Source organism: Propithecus coquereli, unplaced genomic scaffold, assembly GCF_000956105.1.
Source record: "Propithecus coquereli isolate 6110/MARCELLA unplaced genomic scaffold, Pcoq_1.0 Scaffold76, whole genome shotgun sequence".
In the NCBI taxonomy this organism is placed as follows: Eukaryota; Metazoa; Chordata; class Mammalia; order Primates; family Indriidae; genus Propithecus; species Propithecus coquereli.
In genome coordinates, this window is record NW_012153729.1 from 7,186,411 (window position 1) to 7,208,160 (window position 21,750).

At 50.6% G+C, this 21,750-nt stretch overlaps 3 protein-coding genes across 5 annotated transcripts in view; 2 read left to right on the forward strand and 1 right to left on the reverse strand.

Moving 5' to 3' along the window:
• The window catches only part of NUP85 (nucleoporin 85kDa), a 35,888-nt gene extending 29,675 nt beyond the window's left edge, over positions 1-6,213 (forward strand). For 2 of the 3 annotated variants that reach the window (XM_012662296.1, XM_012662294.1), the window contains exons 12-19: positions 1,528-1,611; positions 1,765-1,830; positions 2,010-2,161; positions 2,924-3,041; positions 3,145-3,245; positions 4,991-5,142; positions 5,560-5,661; positions 6,037-6,213. In XM_012662296.1, coding sequence (XP_012517750.1) covers positions 1,528-1,611; positions 1,765-1,830; positions 2,010-2,161; positions 2,924-3,041; positions 3,145-3,245; positions 4,991-5,142; positions 5,560-5,661; positions 6,037-6,138 — 877 coding nt within the window. In that variant the 3' untranslated portion in view covers positions 6,139-6,213. Of the gene's footprint in view, positions 1-1,527; positions 1,612-1,764; positions 1,831-2,009; positions 2,162-2,923; positions 3,042-3,144; positions 3,246-4,990; positions 5,143-5,559; positions 5,699-6,036 lie in introns of all 3 variants that reach the window. The other variant, XM_012662295.1, reaches the window with a different exon arrangement.
• A 443-nt stretch (positions 6,214-6,656) lies between these two features.
• Positions 6,657-21,748, reverse strand: GGA3 (golgi-associated, gamma adaptin ear containing, ARF binding protein 3). The gene is made up of 17 exons (XM_012662297.1): positions 21,573-21,748; positions 16,058-16,142; positions 15,851-15,926; positions 14,290-14,388; positions 13,432-13,555; positions 13,037-13,140; positions 12,831-12,911; positions 12,357-12,494; positions 11,688-11,769; positions 11,470-11,586; positions 10,930-11,175; positions 10,449-10,519; positions 9,802-10,121; positions 9,384-9,601; positions 8,936-9,105; positions 8,708-8,818; positions 6,657-8,449 (listed from the first exon to the last, which is right to left on the reverse strand). Exons 1-17 carry the CDS (start codon positions 21,610-21,612, stop codon positions 8,339-8,341), a joined length of 2,193 nt encoding a protein of 730 aa, XP_012517751.1. The 5' UTR covers positions 21,613-21,748; the 3' UTR covers positions 6,657-8,338.
• MRPS7 (mitochondrial ribosomal protein S7) overlaps positions 21,690-21,750 on the forward strand; it is a 2,917-nt gene continuing 2,856 nt past the window's right edge. The window contains exon 1 of the mRNA XM_012662237.1: positions 21,690-21,695. Coding sequence (XP_012517691.1) covers positions 21,690-21,695 — 6 coding nt within the window. The remainder of the gene's footprint in view (positions 21,696-21,750) is intronic.

Genomic DNA, 21,750 nt, shown 5'->3' on the forward strand with positions numbered 1-21,750 from the left:
GGGTAAGGGGGTCACAGTGGCTTCAGTGCAGGGTAAACGGTCCTTTGGGGATTACAGTTGCTTCCTCAGGGTAGTCACCTTCACTGTAGCCAGTCTTCCTGACTCCACAGAGTTCTCCCCTATTTCCAGCAGAGGTTACTTCGGAGCTGTTAAGCCTTCCTCATTTTTGAACATTGAGGCTGCTCACCTGTGTGGAGGCTGCTCTGTTAGAATCCCAAACCTAACTGGATCAGACTTGCTGAACCCTGCAGAGAGACTGCAGCAGCCACTTCCAGTACTTTGTGAAGTCTCGTCGGTCATTTGAGCTGTGTTTTTCTCTGCCTTCACTGGTCACTTCTCTCCAGCCTTGGAGGCAGCTGGATCCCTTTGGGGAGACACTGGAAGCTGTCTGTGCCCTTCTTTCCACTTGTGGGTAGCATTTGCACAGACTGGACTGTATGTTGGCTCCCTTAGCTCTGGGGCCCTCCCAGCTTCCCTCCTGGCTTCTCTAGTGGTTTTGCCATAACTGTCAGATCCAGGTAGCAGCAGCTGCTCTGGGAGGCTCATGTAGCCCACTTTCTCCCATTTTCTTTCCCAGCTTTATTGAAGCATGAGTGACAAATAAAAGTTATATAATATTTAAAGTATACAACATGATGTTTTGATATAGATATATATATATACACACACACATTGTGTACTGATTATCACAATCAATCTAATTAGCATATCATCTCGCGTAGTTACTTTGTGTGTGGTGAGAACACTTGAGAACTACTCTCTTAGCAAATTTTAAGTATACAGTATGTTATTTATAGTCACCATGCTATATGTAGGTCTCTAGAACATAATCACCTTATAACGTTTGTACCCTTTGACCAACATCTCACCATTTCCCCCACCCATCAGCCCCTGGCAACGACCATTTTCTCTGCTACTATGAGTTTGACTTTTTTGTTTTAAGATTCCACATAAGTTGAGATCATGCAGTGTCTGTCTTTCTGTGTCTGGCTTATTTCACTTAGCATAATATCCTTCAGGTTCATCCATGTTGTCACAAACGGCAGAATTTTCTTTTTTTAAGGCTGATATTCTGTTGTGTATATAATCATATATCACATTTTCTTTATCCATTCATCCATCACAGTGGACATGTTTCCACGTCTTGGCTATTGTGAATAATGTTGCAGTCAACATGGGAGTGCAGATATCTTTCTGAGACCTTATTTCCTTTGATATATTCCCAGAGGTGGGACTGCCAGATCATATGGTAGTTCTTTTAATTTTCTGGGGATGCTCCATACTGTTTTCCGGAATGGCTGTACCAGTTTACACTCCCACTAACAGTGTACAAGGGTTCCTTTTTCTCCACACCCTCACCAACTATCTTTTGACTTTCTGATAGTAGCCATCCTAACAGATGCGAGGTGATATCCCTCCCTTCTTTTTGAAGCACAGGACATGTGGGGTTCCTGCTCACACCCCGCTGGTGTGGGACATGGCATCTGCCCTTGACTTTCCTTCTTGCCTTGGTATCTGAATCTGTAGCATTGCCCTGAGCAACTGGTGGTTCGTGGCCCACCTGACAGACCTGCTGGATCACTGCAAGCTCCTCCAGTCCCACAACCTCTAGTAAGTTGGCCGGGTGCATTGATCCTCTTCTCCCCACCACCAAGTCCTCGAGGGTGGGAAGAGCCAAATGCCTGGAAGGGAGGCTGGGCAGAGGAAGGCGGCCTTGAATGGAGCTAGCAAGGAGTCTTGGTCTTACGTTACATTTTATTCTAGTTTTGGTTCCAACATGAGAGAATTCCTCCTGCTGGAATATGCCTCAGGACTGTTTGCTCATCACAGGTAGGAAAGTCCCCATGGGTGTAGGGTATGCTGGGATGTTCTTCAGCATACAGGTGCCCTTTGAGCTTAGACTGTTCTCTGGTTTCCTAAGATCCCTGGTTCCTTAGGTACCAGGCTCCAGAGCCCCAGGGCAGCACATGGGCTCACCACCCTTATTTGTCCTCCTCGGACTTTTGCAGCCTGTGGCAACTGGGGGTGGATTACTTTGACTACTGCCCTGAGCTGGGCCGAGTTTCCTTGGAGCTGCACATTGAGCGAATCCCTCTGAACACCGAGCAGAAAGCCCTCAAGGTGCTGCGAATTTGTGAGCAGCGGCAGATGACTGAACAAGGTGAGTTGGCCCTGTTCCCAGCCTACACCATGCCGGCCTCCTCCTCACCAGCCACACTGGAGAGGCAGTGGATGTCAACAGGTAAACTAAGACACAGGACAGTTACTAGGGAGGGACAAGAGAGCAAGGGATCCAGTGGGACTGAGAAGAGATCTAGCACGTACCTTTTAGAAAAGGCCCTGAGCCACTTCCTCGCTCTTTCTCCACAAGGTCAGGCCTGGAATCAGTGCTGAGTTTCCCTGTCCCAAGGGAATTGTGTTGGTAGCTAAGCCTGGCTCTGTGGGGAAGTGGTGCTGGAGGTGGCTCCGGAAGAACACAGGGAGGGGAACGAGTATGGACAAGTTTGCCCCTTCTTTTCTTCCTCACTGTTGCATGATAAAAACCTGAGCTGTGATTGCCCACAGGCAGTCACACGTTTGTGACCATCTCTGAAAGCATATGGTGTTCCAGACCTAAAGGAAGATAAGGTTTTAGATACCCGGACAGGTAATGGAGGAGCTGATATGTGGGGAGAAACAAAATATTTTTGCCACCCCTGAAATCACATCTGGTCATATAGCCTATCCCACTGTGGTGGGTCATTATATTGTTAGCAGAACCCATACGCCACTTGTAAACCCCAGAGTTTCTAGTTCTGCTGACCCAGCTGTGTTTAGAGCCTACGGGAGAGGCTGGGGGAAAGTCGCCTCTATCCCTGCAGGGCTCAGGAATGGTGATTTTGGGGGTGAAAGGGTTTGTCTTTTTCTCTTTCCCCCTGCAAAGTTCGCAGCATTTGTAAGATCTTAGCCATGAAAGCTGTCCGCAACAATCGCCTGGGTTCCGCCCTTTCTTGGAGCATCCGTGCTAAAGATGCTGCCTTTGCCACGCTTGTGTCAGACAGGTGGGTTCAGCAGGTGCTGGCTTTCCAGGGGTTGTCTGGGAGGTTGGGAGGTTGAGGAAGTGGGCTTGGGACTGCTGCTCTGATCTCTGGGCCTGGCGCGCAGGTTCCTCAGGGATTACTGTGAGCGAGGCTGTTTTTCTGATTTGGATCTCATTGACAACTTGGGGCCAGCCATGATGCTCAGTGACCGACTGACATTCCTGGGTGAGTTCTCTGGGTTCTGTCCCCCTGGACCTTGGGCATAAGTGAACAGTTAATAGAGGTTGGAGGGATCATTCTAGACTTCTCTAAGTTTTTCCTTCCTGTTAAACCCAAACTCCAAACTACGTAGAACCGTATGTGCCAGACTCTGCAGTTTTTGATAACATTTTATTTTCCAGTAATTTCAAACTTAGAGATATGTTGCAAAAATAGTATAAGGAATAAGGAGCTTCCGTATACGTTTCATCCAGATTCACCAGTTACATTTGGCCCGTTATATTTGAGGGTTCTGCATCTGTGGATTCAACCAACTGAATGGATGGTTGCATCTGCATTGAATATCTAGACTTCTTTTTTTTGAGATGATGTCTCACTATGCTGCCCAGGCTAGATAAGAGTACGGTGGCTGAATTCTCAGGCTTGATCATGATGCACACTACAGCCTTGAATTCCTGGGCTCAAATGTCCTCTTGCCTCAGCCTCCCAAGTAGCTGAGACTACAAGCCTCGTGCCACTGTGCCCGGCTTTAGACGTTTTTTCCCTCTCATTATATAACAGCTATTTACTTAGCATTTATATTGTATTAAGTATTGTGAGTAATCTGGAAATGATTTAAAGTACATGGGAGGATCTGCATAAGTTCTATACAAAGGCTACCCCATTTATATGAGAGACCTGAACGTCCTTGGGTTTTGGTATCCACAGGGATCCTGGAACCAATGCCCTGGGCATATTGAGGGATGACTTTATATTTTGCTTTTTTTTGTCATTCTTTCCTCATTTGGTCAGTTAATTCTTTTGGGAACAATTTTAGAGTAAGTTGGAGATATTGTTCCCCTTTCTCCTTAAATACTTCAGTGTGTATTTCCTAAAAATAATAGTTATCAAAATCAGGAGATCTGTCATTGATACAATATTATTTAATTCGCAATCCATATTCTGATTACATCAGCTGTCCCAGTAAGGTCCTGTCATGTCCAGGATTAAGAATTTAGTTGTCGGCCGGGCACGGTGGCTCACGCCTGTAATCCTAGCACTCTGGGAGGCCGAGGCGGGCGGATTGTTTGAGCTCAGGAGTTCGAAACCAGCCTGAGCAAGAGCGAGACCCCGTCTCTACTAAAATTAGAAAGAAATTAATTGGACAACTAAAAACATATAGAAAAAATTAGCCGGGCATGGTGGCATATGCCTGTAGTCCCAGCTACTCGGGAGGCTGAAGCAGGAGGATCGCTTGAGCCCAGGAGTTTGAGGTTGCTGTGAGCTAGGGTGATGCCAGGGTACTCTAGCCCAGGCAACACAGTGAGACTCTGTCTCAAAAAAAAAAAAAAGAATTTAGTTGTCATGTCTCTTTTTTTGTGCCTCCATCTTTCTTTGTGCTGCTTTTTTTGTTTTTGGAGACAAGGTCTCACTCTGCCTGGGCTAGAGTGCAGTGGTGTCATCATATCTCACTGCAGCCTCAAACTCTTGGGCTCAAGCAATCCTCTTGCCTCAGCCTCCCGAGTAGCTGGGACTATAGGCACATGCCACCACCCCGGCTAATTTTTTTTATAGAGATGGGATCTCACTGTGTTGCCCAGGCTGGTCTCAAACTCCTGGGCTTAAGCAAACCTCCCACCTTGGCCTCCCAAAGCACTTGGATTACAGACATGAGCCACCACGCCCAGCCTTTTGTAGGGTGCCTTTTGTAGGTTTCACTTGAGCCATTTAACAGAATGTGAAGGTGACCTCCTGCTCTCCTTTCTTAACAGGAAAGTACCGCGAGTTCCACCGATTATATGGGGAGAAGCGTTTTGTTGATGCCGCTTCTCTTCTCCTGTCATTGATGACTTCTCAGATTGCCCCTCGGTCTTTCTGGATGACACTGCTAACAGATGCCCTGCCCCTTTTGGAACAGAAACAGGTAACAGTTGAGTCAGCGGTGAATTTCTTCTCTACCTTTTAGAGTCCCGACAGTGCTTAGTTCTGTAGCTATTGCAGATGTGCACGTGTTTTCTCCCAAGTAGTTACATGTGTGCACACGCACGTAGTCCTCCATAGTACCTCCTCTGTAAATCCCACGTTCACACGAGAAAACCACTTACTTTGAAATGAAGAGCTGTCTACCAACTGTACTCAGCCCAGGGCACTGACTAGAAGGGCCAGAAGTGAGAATTAGAAGCTGCTTCATCCTCCCAGGGCTTCTTGTACAAAGCACATTCTTCAGAAAGGCACAGAAGGAAGAACTTCTCTGAACTTGGGCCTGTGCCCCAATCAGTGCAGGCCTTTGCTGGGGAGCAGCTAAGCAGAGCAGCTAAGCAGAGCAGCCTCTCTCTTCTAGGTGATTTTTTCAGCAGAACAGACATATGAGCTGATGCGGTGTTTGGAGGACTTGACATCAGAAAGGCCAGAGCACGGCGAACCTGATGCCCAGCAACTCCAGGTCATTTTAACTTCTGGCCGATGGTTCCACAAGGGAGGTACAGAGATGGGAAAAGACTTGACTCTCTTGGGCTTCCCCTCCCTTTCCTTCCAGAGACACTGGCTCCTTATGAACTCATGTGGCTCTTAGTTCTCCCTTGACCTGTAGCTGACACACCAACTTCTTTTAGGAGAAAATGGGCAATTCTAGTATTTTGATTCCTACGTTTTTTTTTCTCTTTCCTGTCCTTCAGAATGGCCCTTTACTTGCTGGAAGCTACTACTTAATGTTAAATGTTCTCTGTCTGCCTTCTACCTTTGGATTAGGTAGAACCTTCAGGAACCTTAAGGAAGGAATCCTTCCTGCTGGCTCATGCTGGCTCTCTCTGCTTTGCAGGATGATGACATAGAGACCACCAAGGTGGAAATGCTGAGACTTGCTCTTGCACGAAATCTTGCTGGGGCAATTCTAAGAGAAGGCTCACTGGAAGGTTCCTGAGAGAGCTGCTTCAGTGTGGTATCTCTGTATGGCTATGTATATAGAATTCTAAAATAAATGTTCTCTTTTGCAAATATAAGTTCTTATGGACCACTGTCCAGGCAGGGAGTTATCTATGTCTACTCTGAATCCGAGGTAGTAGTAAAAAAATGCTTGTTTCATGTTCTCTTTGACATGGAACTGTCTTCCTGTGTCTCCTTAGAGAAGCCACTCCCAGAAGTTATGAATGATGAGTGCAGTGTCCTCCTCCTCCCTATAATTGTAAATCTGAACAAGAGCCCTTGGTGGTTTGTGTTTCTGAAAGCTTGCCTAACCTCAGATTCATCTGGAACATTCAATATTCTGTTGACATTTTGGTTACCTGCTTTTTTAATAAAAATATTCAGGAACTTGTACTTTTAACAGAAACCTCAAGCAACTCCAGCATAGCCTAACCCACCTATGTATGTTTGGAATTCACAGGTGGCACCTTCCCCATCGGGGTGAATGGTGTCTATATTAGAAGGATTCCAAGTAGGGTGAAAATGGTTTTATTTAACATGCAGCAAAACAAGGGCAGCAGAGTTGGTATATCCAGTACAGCTGTTTGCCACAAAGCAGTGACCTCAATAGTAACGAGTAACACTCATTAAATAATTTTAATGTCTAAAGCTTATTATAAAGGTACATTTCCACATAGTAATCCCACAGACATTCCCAGGGCTGCAGAAGCCAGTCTCTGGAAAGCTCTTGGATTCATTCTTAAGTAGTGAAAATGATTTACTTTTGGCCTGTCCTAATGAAGCAGTGAAACCTGCTTGCTAAAGACAGCGAGGGGAAAGGACATGACCTCTTGATCCAGAGTAAGGGAGTCCTGCGAGGGGTGAGGGGATCAGGGAATGTGGTTTGTGCCACCTCCCTTTTCCCAGAGATGTCCATCGCTGAGCCCATACCAGCTGAGCTGTGAGCTCTTCCCCAGCTTCTGTGGCAGCTGGTGGTTCTCTTTCCCGTAGCCTTGTCAGGCCTCGTATCCCTGGCCCAGGATTGCATCCACCTGTCAGAGCAGCTGGGACAAGCTAGCTGGGGCCAAGCACTGTTAAAGCACAGGCTCTGGTGACTTGGCTCAAGCATGGCTCTGATCTCATCACCTCCAGACCCAGCATCTCGCTGACGGTGCCCCTGGGGAGCTGGGAACAGGGTTTCTGGGCAACACGTTAGGACATGTCTAGTGCAACGTGCTTGACCCTGAGGCCTCTGGTGTCCAACCACACCACATGCCATCTGGTGGGAGGAGGAGGCCAAAGCAGGAGAACACAGAGGGTAGCAGTTGTCCTTCCCTTCAGAGACTCTAAGGGGAGGACAGCAGTTTACTTCATGCCAAGCAAGAGGTAGTGAGTAGGATGGCCTGCCCCACAGTTGGATGCACACTTTTCCCAGAAAGCTCACCTGCTTTTGGAGAAGGGAAAATATTGGTTCTCTTCATTTTCTTTCCTATTCCTAGTTTATCAGAAGGCCAAGTTCTGTTTCTGCTAGGCTGAGTTCCATGTCCTGCTGAGATGTCCATAGGACATAGCATGGCACTGCCAGAGATAAGCACGCAACTCATCACTCAGTGGCCGTTCCAGGATGCTACTGACCGCGGAAGGTAGGGCTCCAGTGTACCATTTCTCACCCTGGGCCAAACACCATCTTGGACCACTGGGCTTGGGCCACTTCCCTGGAAGGGGCAGCAGGAGCCTGCCAGCAGGGGAAGCACAGAATCACAACAGGGGTGGGTGGGGCAGGGGGCCTCTCTCAGGCTGCACCTCTGTGGGGTATGAGGGTGTGGTTCTTGTTGGGGGGTTGGGGAGACGATACTCTCTCCTCAGAGACCGCCCCACCCAGGGCTTCAGTGAATGCCAGTAAAAAGAGGAAAAAATCTACTCCAAGCCTGGGGTCCATGTTCCCAGGACAGTAGTGAAGTCAGGGACCACTCCCCACCCCTGACAGCATATGGCCACTTCAAGTCACACAGGTAGATAAAAACAGATCCTCTTAGGGGGCCAAAAGAGTGGTTATCACAGCAGCAGCTTGGCTCCCAGCAGAAATGCGCAGGACCCCTGTTCCATGTCAAAGCTATAAGCACTGTCGTCAGGACATGGAGAGTGACTGGACCAGAGCACTCCCCATCTTAGGGCAGCCTGCCTGGGCTTCAAAGTGGAGATCACAGCGTCCTCTGGGGTCATAGGTTCCCCCACTGCTCCACAGGAGGGAACTGGTCCACCTCGCCCACCTCCGTGCTCAGCTGCTCCCCCAGGGCAAAGGTCAGCCTATACCGAAGCCGCACTTTCTCCTGTGACAGAGGGTAGTGGGTGAGATTCAGCCTAGGTGGCCCCTCAGCAGGATGCCCTCTTCTCTGCTAACCTCTCGCAGCCCTCTGTGGTAGAGGGATCATCCCTATTCCCACCAACCACCAGCCACACTCAGCCACTTAACCCAGGGCAGCAAAGGGATGTGTTAAGCTGCAGGTCACAGCACTTCAGGGTGGGAGGTATCGGTCCTAAGGTACTAATCTGGGGCAGCTAGGACCCGTGGGTTCTACCCTGCTCACCTTCAGTGGATTGGCCAGCAACATGACCTGGGTGATGGCTGCAGGTGGCTGGATGGGGCTGAATGGAGAGAGTTCTGTTCCAGAGGGTGGCTGCAATTTCACTTTCATGGACTAAAGATAGAGAGAAGCTCCTTTCAAGAGAGCAGCAGGTGCCCCACGATGGAACCCAATCTGACCCCAGTGGCTCCACACTGCTGTTGATGGCTGCCCCCTAGGAGGAGGGAGTACCTTGGGCACTGCAGCCTGCAGCACAATGCTTTTTACTGGCAAGGGCGCTGTATTCAGCATCGATACCACCACCACCAGCACATCAGGCCGTCCTGGAGGACACTCCTTGGCAAAGTGGAAGAGGATGCGGAAGCCATTTTTATCATAGGCTGTCACAGGAAGGGCACTGCCTGCAAGAAGTTGGCACATGGATGGGGGAGGAGAGCGAGCCAAAGATACCCGACTGAGCCCCGGTGGTACCTGCTGTAGCCACAAGTTGGGGGAGAGGGGCTACCCTGGCCACGACAAATACAACCCTCCCTCATAGAGTCTGGAAGGCTGACGCAGCAGGCAAGCCAGCCTCACTTGGCTCCAAGGGATCCCCGCAAGGACCCACCCATCGCATGCCCCACAGTACTGCAGCTGTGGGCCCCTGCTCCCTCCCCCCAGTCAAGCCTCTAACACCTACTAGGCTTGATCGATTCCAAGGGCACATGGACACTGGCCAGGGAGAGCTGGGGCCCCTTCATGGGGCTGCCCTGAGGCTGGAAGGCCAGTGGCTGGAAGAGAGGGCTGCCAGGCCCGGTGGAGAAGGGCAAGAGAGGCCTGGCTGGGGTGGTGGGGATCAGAGGGGCGGCCGTGGCTCCAGAGGAAAAGTGGGAGGCAGGTTTCACCAAGCCTGATGTCCTGGGAGGCAGGAAGACAGGGCAAGTCAGATCTGCTGGGCCAATCCCTCACAAAGGCCCCCCATGCCAGAGACAGCTCTTACCCATCCCTACCCCCTCAGCTTCCCTCCCGACTGATTGGGCCAAAAGGGATCTTCTCCCCAACCTGTGGTTCTGCCATGCCCAGCCCTCAGCAACCCCACCTCTTCTCCCACTCATTACACTTTGGCCTCTTCCAGAAGCTGATCGAGGGCATCCAGGTGGTGCAGGGTGCTATCGCCTAGTGCCGAGCTATGGTGATCAGGGACCGCAGGCTCAGCCTTTGGGGTCAAAGCTGGGGCCGGTCCAGTGGAGAACAGGAAGGAACCCATAGTGGGGGCAGGAACACTGGCTGGGACCACAGGGGCTGGGAAGGGAGGCAGCAGTGGAGCTTGGGAGTTGCCTGAGGAGGGGGCTGAGGGCTGGAGCAGAGAAGCGTCTGAGGCGCTGCAGGCAGCAGGCCCTGGCTTGGGGCTGAAGAAGTCCAGGTTGGAGTGTTCACTCTGTGGGCAACAGAAAGGGCAGGTGAGCAAAGGCCGGGGAGGGCCTGCTGCAGGTGGCAAGGGGCATAGCCCTGCAGGCCCTGGCCCTATTCTACCAGGGGCATTGGAGGTGTGCAACCCTGCTGGACCAGCAGCCCTCCAAGGACAGGGCTGAGCAGAGCCCCTTGAGGCGATTGATCCATCTCCCAGCCACGCTGGGCAGCACTCTGGAGGGCAGGGACAGCCTGGGCCCCAGCTGACTGTAGCCAAGAACCGGTCAGGAGAGATGAGGCTAGTAAGTGAAAGTCCTCAGACACTTTCGTGATACCACCATCAGTATCTACCTACCTGGAACAGGTGCCATTGGTTATTTCCAGCTGGCTCTTTGGGAGGAACATTAGGGGCTGGGTCAGTGAGGCCTGAGAACAGAGAAGGGAACTCCATGAGAAAAGGCTCTGGGATGGGATGGGGCAGCCCTTGCTGAGGAAGGATCAGGTGACAAGTGGTATCAGTGGGTGAAGGGGTAGGGAGCTCTTCTTCAGGCAGCCTCCGGAGGGCAACAGGTCCCCTTCAGTCCTCACACACAGACGTGAGGGCCCTCCCAGGGAGAGGGGAGCAGAGCCAGTCCTAGAGTCCACTGGTAAGACTGCCCTGGTGGCCTCAAGGGTCAGTGACCTTGACTGACTCTGTTCCCTACAACTGGAGGCGCTTTGCCCACCCCTGATAAACACACTGGGACACCCTCGGGCTACCTTCTGATGCCACCAGCCCCTCTTCCTCTGAGGGCTCCACCAGAAGAAACACCTTTCAGCCCCTCTCTAGGACGCACCCAAGCAGAGAAGCTCCTCGTCCAGCAAGGAGAGGGCGTTGTTTGTGCTGTTGGGCCCCAGGGGGACCTCGGCCTGGCTGGACGAGCGGCTGCGTGGAGGGCCCGAGGTCTGGGGGGGAGGTGGGAGGATCGGGATGCCTGAGGAGGGTGGAGTGGGCGCCAGAGCCGATGCAGAGGATGGACTATTCAGTGTGTCCAACTCAGCAAGGTCGATGAGAGTGCCTTGGTTACTGAAGTGATTGTTCCCTAGACGGGTCAACAGAAAGAAGACAGGAACAATTGGGTTGTTCTTGTGGCTGTGCAGCAGGAGGCAGGACCCTGGGCGCAGCAGTTGATGGCTCCAGCCTCTGGCCCAGTCCAAAGGCATTTCTGCTGGGGGACACTGTAAGGGGAGCTGGAGGAGGCAGGGGGAACACTTGTGACAGTCAAGAACCCCTCAGGTCCTATGGAATGCCACACTGGTCAGCTGCACCCCTGGCTGTGTGGCAGGGAGTCAGGGTGGTTTGGAGGGGTCCAGAATGGGGAACCAGAACATTTTACCTTCAGAATCAGGCACAGTTGAGGTGGTCACCTCGCCATTGATGACCTGCCCTCCAATAATTGTTTTATAAGAGTTGATGACCCGGGAGAGGTTGTCACTGGCCTGCAGGATGTCCCCTGGAGCAGAAAACAGATTCCTTACACCTGGCTATGACAACTTCCCCACCAACACAGCCAAATTCCTGGCTCATCCTTGCCAACCAGTCCTTCTCACTCACCCAAACTGTTGTCATTGTCCTCTGTCTCACTGGCTAGTTTAAATAACGTCCGCCTCTTGTTCTCACACCTATCGAACAACTCCTGAAAGAAACCCAGACATAAAAAAATCACAACTGCAAAGGCCCTCAGAGATCACGTGATCTGGCATTCGTGACCAGAAAACAAAGAGGATCCTCAACGCGCCATGGTCAATCACTGGCAGCATTGGGACCAGAGCACTCGTCTTCCTGCCACCAGCCACCACCACACCGTGTCCCCCAAGACGTCTGCTCAGACGGTCAGTAAGTCCCTTCCCATCTCCCAGGCTGGCATGCACCTCAGAACTCAAACTATCCCCCAGCCGCAGCCTGGACCACATCAGCATGGGGTCACAGGATGCCGCTGAGGCAGTAAGGAAAGGTGCACAGCAGAGGTGAGCACGAAGGGCACGGTCTCTGGAGTCACACACGCAGGTTTACACCTGGCCCTTGTACCCTGGGTTAGTTAGCAACCTCAGGTGTTAGATGGGGATGCCACCATTTCTGTGGCCACCACGCAGATGACCGAGGCCGTGAATGCCAAGCATGTAGCCCAGTGTCGTCAACAGGCAAGTACTCAGCACGGGCTGGTTCTGAACGTTCCTGCACAGTAGCCCCATGAGGCGGCTCTTCACCCAAGGGTGGGCCCACCTTCATGAGCTCTTTGTCTCCCTCTGAAGAGTCCTCTCGGCTGTAGTGAAGCAGCATCTCGCTGAGCAGTTTCACGTTGTTGTTGACCTCCTCTAACGTGTGCAGACGCTTGGTCACCTTTTGGATGCGCGCCTCGTCCTGCACATCAGCGAGGATCAGGAGAAAGAGCTCAACAGCTCGGTCTTCCCACTCCCACCAGGAGAGGGCCACACCCTACCCCGTAACATAAGCACAGGGGCGTGGTTCCTGGGACCCAATCTGCAGTCTTTTCACAGCAACACCCTCCCCAACCCATCTGTGCTCCTCCCTTCTATGCTCTTCCAGAAGCCACAGTGCTCCCCCTCCCAGCCTCAGCTTCCCCAGGTGAGGGCTGGCGGCAGAGAGAACAAAAGAGGCCTGACATCCAGGGAAGCAGCTTCTGCCCTGTGTGTGTGGCTCCTCCACCCCACATCCGAAGGACCAGGGCCCACTCACTTCCTTCACCATGGACTTGATCAGCTTGTTCGCCTCTTGCAAATCATCAGGGTTTTTGCTTTTCAGCAGCTTGGCTAAAAGCTGGAAGAGGAGGACATCAAAGGTAAAGGTAGCACGCCAGCTCCCCAAAGCACCAAGCAAAACCATCTTCCCCCTGCTGCTGCCACCTCAAATCTGAGAAAACCCCAGGCCTGGATGTACTTTACCTTGGATTTCTCCTCATCATCAAAAACAGGGTTTTTGGGACGAGGTGGTGGAGAGGGGATCAGCGTCCTGTCCACAGGGATTGGTGGGTCAGACTGCACTATGCCTGAAAGGGCACATGGGGGCAGAGCGAGTGCTCAGGCTGTGGTCACCTCGTCACCCCTGCTCATACACCAAGGGCCACATCCCTGTGATCAAGACCTGCAAGAGGGCGCAGGGCACAGGGCAGGCTGCTCACACTTCATCCCACTGAGACCCTGCTGAGCTCTGCCCTGGGGACAAATGCCATTCTCTTCAGGAGCGAGGGAGTCTGGGGACACCAAATAATTCCCTTCTCTTCCTTGCCTTGGCCGGCCTTCAAGGGCTGCCTTGAGCCTGAGGGAAGGTAGACACGTACCCTGTCTCTTCAACATGTGGTAGGCATCTTTGATCTTTGCTTCTTCCGGCAGGGCCGTGGTCCAGCTATAAAGCAGCTCAATAACCTTGGTCTTCACTTTCTCAGACACCCTGTCCCCCAGGTACTAAGCGGCAAAATGAAATAAGAGAACCTAGTAACTGCAGTTTGGAGGCAGAGAAAGTGTAAGGCTCCCCCTCCCAGCAATGACACAGTTGCCTGTTAGTTACAGGCCTCAAGCCTACTCAACACCAGCAGGTGTTAAGGTGTGTGTGAGACACAGCAGGGGAAGGGAGGGACCTTCCTGTGGCCTGGCTGTGTCCATCTGGATAGTCTGTGGTTAGGCAGGGGGCCAGGAGCCCGTCATTGCATTTCCGTGCACAAGCTGCCAAACCACAACTGCATTTAATCTTGAAGGAGTTCATGAGCATGTCTTTAGCATGAAAAAAATGTTCCCTCTGCTTTAAGTGAGTACCCGGAGCTACGCAATGCTGGCAGCTATGCAATGCTGGCACGCAACAGAACCTGGCCAGCTGAACAGCTGAGTGATGAGGGAGCCCAGGGGCTCCTCATATCCACGTAAGAGGCAAAAAAAATCCACAACTGCTGTATGCTAGGAGCTACTCAGGCCCCCACCCCAGGCACTCGCACAGCTACTGTTGCACCATCTGTCACACATAGGCTGCCTGTCCATGTGGTCTATTTGGTCCCCATCACCTCCAGGGCCTTACTCTCTAAGGGCAAGACACAGAGCATCTCAGCTCTGTGGGGATGTGGTTGGGCAGTGAAAGCCATTAAGATGGGAGATGGAGAGGAACACATAAGAAGTCCCTAGAAGCAAGGAAACTGCCAGTGACTGACCTTTGGAGAGACGACTTTGATTAACTCATTCAAAAAACGGAACTTCCCCACTTCATTATGAAATCTCCTCCCACAGTTCTTCATACACGCCTCCAGCACCTGGAGCCACACAGAGAGGAGCTCAGTGAGATGGCACCTGACACCCGGCAGTGCTAAATAAATGCCCCAGATGCAGAACTCACCACGGAAAGCAGCCCGTACTGCCCTCCACCCTGGGGAGCAGCGCAGGTTAAACAACTGGCTCACACAACTGCAAACCTCTGCTGGGGAAGTTACGCCTGGGTTAAAGTAAGAAACCCTGAGACCCAGACACCAAGACAGCCTGGATGCCAGTCCTGGGAGGTGCCTTCCTTAAAGGCTCTGGCCTCCTACTTTTACAGATGAAGAAACTGAGGTCCAGGGACAAAGTCTCTCTGACTCAGGGTCCTTTCCACAAGTTGACCAACATTAGGGGGAGAGAATGTTTAAATCTTGTTATCGTCAGTCTAGATGACACCACGGCCCCCACCTTCCTTTATGTCCCTAACATGCTTCTCTGTGCCACCCGTGGCCCTGGCACCCACAGAGTTCATAATGAGGGGTGTGCCACCTCAGAGCTCCCTTTCTTGGCTTCTGTTTATGTTTTTTAAAATTTCCCTTTTTTTGGCTTCTGTTTTTTAAAGCAGGGTTTCTCAACTGTGGCCCGGCTGACATTTTGGGGCAGTCATTCTTTGTTTTGGGTGTGTCCTGTGCACTCCAGAATGTTGAACATCTAGTGGCACTCAGAGAGGGACAAGATGCCAGGCAGTACCCCACTAGATGTCAGAACACTCCCACCCTGATGTGTGACAACTAAAAATGTCTCCAGACACTGCAAAATGTCCCCTGGGGGGCAAAATCGCCCATTGTTAAGAATCACTGTTTTAAGGTCCAAGCTCTACAGCAAACATGAGAGAGATGCATGTGCTAAGTGCTATTTCCTGTCTTCTATCTTTCCAGGACTCAAAGATCAGGACAGAACCCTGGATTCCTCAGAACTCGGCTGCTCTGTAGTCTAGGGAGAGCCTGGAGGCACCTGAGTGCCATATACCACTCCATGTCTTCAACTCCCTTAGTCTTAATGAACTCTAAGATCTGCCCTGTGGCCTTACCCAGCAGCTCAACACTGCATTATGTTTAACTACACAGTAAATGGTACTCACTTCACTTTTCCTCAGCCGGCCTACTTAATTGTCAAGACAGCTCTGTGGGCATCGCTTCAAGAGGCCTTCTCTAGCCCCATGCTGGGCTTAGGGGCCCTGCCTGTGGGCTCCCCGCCTCCACACTTCTCCCTCTTACACTGGCCAGGTGGCCATGCTGGCAGAGAAAACACAGCAGTCGCCTTCAAAACACTAGTGCTGGGCACAGTGCACACGTGTGTAGAATGGCTGACTAGACATGTTCTAGATATAGTTTGTATCAAGGATTTTCTGCTAGCTTTTCGGCATGAGCCCTGAGAACCGCCGAGATCCCAGTGGATACATGAGGAAGGGTCTGGACAGGTGAAGAGACACTGCTCTCATCTCTAGAGTAAAGAACCTACCGTCAGGGCCTGGACCGCCTCCCATTCCTGCGGAGACTGGATCTTGTGGGCCAACAGTCGAACAGCGATCTGTGGCCTAGGGGACAAGCAGACCACAGTTTCAGTACGATGGCCCTGGGGCCATCTGGCTAGCCCTGTTTTGGCCACAGTTTTTGACTTTCCTAGTCAGCCCTCTCTCACCTGCCCCATTAGAGTGTTGAGACTTACCCTTCAAGCTCTTTGTTGATCTGATCACAGAAGCCAATTATGTATTCCCAGTCCTCCTGGCGGTTGGAAGGATTGGTGGCTTTATCTTGGGGTACAGCAAAGAAAAGGACAATTGTTATGAAGAGCAAGGAGGATGCAACAGACGTTTTCTTCACATTTTTTTTATTTTTTTTCTCCCTCTCCTCCTCTCTTCTTCACAATTTTTAGGCAGTAAAATTTTGCTTCCAAATTTATTCTCTAATAGAGAAGCCTCAATAGTTCAATCAGGCAGCAGTCAAAAACAAATACTGCTTTCTGTCTAGTATTTTAAAAATCAAAAATTTGAAAGAAAACAAATTCACAACCTCATGGAGCTTAGAGATGATGCAGCCACTGCATTCTAGTCTGGGTGACACAGCGAGACTCTATCTCAAAGAAAAAAAAAATTCCAGGCACTGAATGCAGAGTTCTCCAATATTTGGTTTGGGCCTCTCCCTCTTATCTATAGAACCTGTGGGTTACGGAGGATAGCCCAGCTGAGGGTGGCTAAATGGGCTCCCTTCTCTGATTCAGATCCGGAGTCTGTCTCTTCCAGAAAGCACTCTCAAGCTGTTTGCTAAATTTAGGGCTTCAGGTTCAGAAGACAAATGGAAGGCTGAACACGCAGATTTCCATAAGAAGCAAAAGCATAACGTCAGAGCCCCTTCTGAGGGATGCTGTTAGAAGTGTCTGAATTCTGATTTCTCACGATTGTGGGTGTTTTCTTAACTTTAAAAATCACCAGCTGGAGGACCGAATCCTATCAGGGACTCCAGCCCCTTCACTGGGAACAGGGCTCCAGAGCTCTGAGCGGACACCTCCCCCAAGCAGAGGGAAGGCCCACCTCACCCAGTGCATGCTGCTTCCCAGGTCAGGGCTGGGCCTGCCCGGTAGCTAGAGTTTCTGCTCTGGCTGCAAGGGGAAGATTCTGATACTTTAGGTTCATATTCAGAGGAAAAGGTCTGTCCTCAATCCTGAAAGAGAATTAGCAAGTACTTCAAAATGGCAAGCTTGAAGGTAGGAGAGATTAATTTAATCAAAGGTGGCCATATGGAAAGAAATGTCTGGCAATCCTGCATTGATTGCCACAGCGACCCATTAGCTATCACCTTCCAGAGAAACCCTGAGTCTCTTCCACCATGTCTGAGGTCTGCTCAGGCATCAGTGTGGCTTTGTTACTAATCCTTATCATTTGAGATGCTTAAAGTTCTCACATGACACCAAAAGGCTGCAGGATATAAAAATAAGATGGTCTGAAGTGCCATACCCACCCCCCAATGCTATTATTTTAAGAGCAGTGATATACCTCGTGATAGGAGAGAAATTAGCCCACTCACTTCTACTGTTCACAACAGGAAAAGCATCTTCCAAATACAGAGTAAAATGTGGAACAACCCTGTGCTCCCCCCAACAGCAATGGGCATTCACCACACACCACATTCTTCCCAGACCAGTTAGAGTTCCTACAGCATCTGCACTTCCAAGAACACTCCCGCCCACTTTTCACAGTGTTCATTTCTCTAGAATCCCACTTTCTTTCACCTGGATAGACGTTGCTAATCCAAATCTGCAGGGAGCTCCCTGCCTACACAAGGGCACAGAAAGCCCCAGTTTCTGAGTATCTACTCAGGTTCTCCAGCCAGCTCAGAAAGCAGACCTCCCACAAGAATGGGAAAAAACCTCTGGGAATAATTCTAGGTGATTCGATCTCTCCCTCTGCCCACTGCTTCCAGCAGCAGATGCACGCAACCTTCCACCCACTCGACATTCTCCTTCACCTGGAACAGAGGTGACACCAGAGCCTCCCCTGCAGCCCCTGCCTTCCAGAACCAGCCCCTGGGTTCTGCTCTGACTCATGGTTTTTGTCTATTTTCAGGTCTCTGTTGAAAGCCTCATTCTCTTCTGTTTCTGTCCCTCTAGATTTCTTTTCTTGCTCTCATTTTCAGCTGAATTCCACCACTATCCTAGACTCTCATGGGACTTTAAAATGGTATGTAAGGATGGAAAGAGCAACACTGGCTACCCCAACCCAACATGGTTCAGATATTCCAGAGAAGACAAGATCTATGTAGCAAATGACATACAAAAGAGCAGAGGCAAGAACATGGGCTGGAAAGGGTCAGCCTTCAAAGGTAGGGTCCTGAATAAAAAGAGAAACCTAGCCAATCACCAAGTCTTTGTTAGGCACCCATAGACAATGAAGCAAACAGCATGCCAGACCCTGGACGGACTACAGAAAAAGTACAAGACACAGATTCTACCCTTAAGGAGGCTGTGTTTATCTGGTTCAACACATGAGGGAAAAAAAATCAGCGCACGAAAGAAGACAGTATATAAGTGCTAACTAGGTGCAGACATGAGTGCAAAAATGAACTCACCACTTTCCTTCCTGACTTCCCTATTTCTATAAACAGTGCCCCCACCCCAGACACACACATTAGAACCCCCACCATTGACTCCTCCTTCCCTCTCCTCACCCATTACCTTCAGTCCTTTCCTTTCTTATCCCTGCCCCAACCGCACCCTTCACACTGGCTTCCAGAACTTCTGTTCTAACCCATCCTATATGTAAAGCCCTTTATCAATCCTCCTAAAACACTGATTTCATCGGGTACAGGAGGAATGAGGACATGATAACCATAGATATTTAACTTGTGCTGGAATTCAAGATCTTCCAGAATTTTGTCTTAAATTTCCAACTTTATCTCCCATCATGCCCCTACAAGAACTTCCTGCCTGAACCAGCCAAACACCTCTGTTACTGTGTGCCTCAAACAGGTTTGCTCTCTCCACATCAGCATCTAGTGTTTTCTTTGCCAATTTTTCCCATTCTTTAAGGCCTAGCTCGAATATCATCTCCTCATTGAACCATCTTCCATTCCTCTTATCCCTAATTTCCTAAAGAGACTATATTTTAACACTTATGGCTCCTGCCTTGTATCCTTTGTTTTTTTTTTAAGAGACGGAGTCTTGGCTGGGTGCAGCAGCTCACGCGGCAAGGCCAGGCGCGGTGGCTCACGCCTGTAATCCTAGCACTCTGGGAAGCCAAGGCAGCAGAATCTCTTGAGCTCAGGAGTTCAAGACCAGCCTGAGCAAGAGGGAGACTCCATCTCTACTAAAAAAATAGGAAAATTAGCTGGCGTGGTGGCATACCCTGTAGTTCTAGCTACACAGGAGGCTGAGGCAGGAGGATCGCTTGAGCCCAGGAGTTTGAGGTTGCAGCGAGCTATGATGACACCACTGAATTCTAGCCCGGGTGACAGAGTGAGACTCTGTCTCAAAGAAAAAAAGAGAAGATGGGGTTTTGCTCTGTCACCCAGGCTGGGGTACAGTAGCATGATCATAGCTCACTGCAGCTTCCAACTCCTGGACTCAAGTGATCCTCTTGCCTCAGCCTGAGTAGCTGGGACTACAGGCGTGCCCCACCACGCCTAGCCTGCCTTGTGTCTTTATTTATTTAAGAATGCTTTATCCACTCCACCATCACCTCCATCCAACTAAAGGCAAAGACTGCTTGAACTTCCTAATTCCTGTAACACCTGACATAGCAGGTACTTCTTAAATTGATTGTGGTAGGACTTTAGAGAAGGCTGAAGTCATCAAGAGATGATCTGTGGGGAAGGAGACTCCGAGATGGGTTTTGAAGCATTTAGTTGAGCAAAGGGGAGTAGAACTTCCAGGTAAGGAGAGCAATATGTGATGGTGGGCCAAGTTATCAGGAAGCCACACACAAAAACAGGCAGAGAATAACCAAGGCCATGTTACAGGGGTGGCAGCTGGTTTGGCAGCAGTGGAATGATCTGACTAAACAGAGTGCCCTTCTGGGAGCAGAATGAAGAACAGACTAGGGAGAGGAAGGAAGAGACCTGAGACTCTGGGCCAAGCAGAGGCTTCTGCAACAATTCAGGTAAACCATGGAGTAACAAAGACCTTAACTAAGATGGTGCTGAACCCCCAAGCACTGGTTCATTCAATTGGTACAGTTTACACCATCATGTCATTAGAACTGTGAAGGTAAACAGAGGATAATTAGATGGACGAACTCTTAACACTGCCCCAAATGTAACTCTAACTAAGGGAAAAGGTCAAAGGCCAATCTCAGCTCTACAGATACCATCCCACTCCCCACTCACCTTCTCCACACTTCCTCAAAAACAGGTGTGTCAGTCTCCTATTTCAAAATATAACTCTAAATACTGCCTATTAAACTCAGCTTAGGTCACTTAAGTTGTTCTAATATTCCCCATTAATATCTGCAAATCAAACTAATTCTACTCTGCTTATATCCAGTTGGGTGGTTCTGGGTGGTGATTTGACTGGAATCAGGATGTCCTCTTTTTATGAAATTGTGGCAGTAGCACCTGCTTTGCTACGATACTTGGTAACGAATTTAATGAATGTCTGCAGAGTACTTCGAGCTCCTTGGAGAACAGTTCCATATATACAGGCTTTATGACCTGCCTTCAACTGCAGATTTTGCAAGTGTAACCTTACTCTCCCTTTTGGGATGTGCTCCCCTTTAAATCTGTGTTCAACCTCTTGATTAATTGAAAGAAAGAGCCCTCACCTCCAAGGGCCCGAAGGCCCTACTAAATAAGAGAGCCCAGCACAAGTTACTACCTAGGCATCTTATCTGCCTGATCACCCAATTTCTGACTTCACTTAAAGAGGCCTCCAGGAGGTCTTGTTTAGGAAGGTTCACTTACTAACTCCTCAGCAGAGTACCACCCGCTAGCAAGGTTAACCCAGTATTTCTTTCATAGCAACGTGAATTAGCAATTACAGCAATTATGCCTCTGTAACTACGGCTTCAGCCCGTGCTCCTCAGCTTTACTCAGAGTACGTTATCAATGAACTCATTAAGATATTCAGCGTGTGTGTATGTGTGTGAGAGAGAGAGAGAGAGAAGGGGTGGGGAGAGGGTCCCGAACACCGACATAACCATGGTTGGTCATTGCACAAAAAAGGTAGAGCTCTGTTCCCTGCCTGTCGTCACTGTCTTTGGAAAATTATTCTCAGTTCAAGCATTTTGCCTGAGCAAAGCACTCACTTCCAATATATAGTCACAATTCCGAAGCCGCCAGGCGTGTGAGCACGGTCGGCGGCACCCACCACTACCGCAGCTTCACCCCAAATCCAGAGCTTTTCCCTTCGTCAGGGATTGGGGTGCAGGGGTCCCGGAGTTACAGCCGGGCGCGGCCCCACCACAATCTCCCCAAAGCGCAGGTGCATGTCTGCCCGAAGAACTTGGCTGTCGCTTCCCCCGAACCTGCGAGGGCCCGACGAGACCCCGAGTTCACGCCGCCGCGCGCGGGAGCTGGGGCCCGGCTGGAGCCAGGGCGCCCTGCTCCGGAAGGGGCGTGATCGCGGACGCTCGTGGAGGAGGCGAGCTCAGGCGCGGGCTGCCAGGCGGCGCCGCCGCAGAGCCCGGGGAGGGGACGTGGGGGTGACGAGGGGGGCGATTCGAGGGCAGGCAGAAGCGGCCGTGGATACTCACTCAGCCAGGATTCCAGACTCTCCCCTTCCGCCTCCGCCATATTGCAGCCGCCCGGGCCGGCCCTGCGGCTTCAAAGCTCGCGAGAGTCTGCACGGGCCGAGTCGGGGCGGGGCCTGCATGGGGGCCTGAGAGGAGCAAGCGCCGCCACCGAGGGTTGCGCCAGACTGTGACGGATATT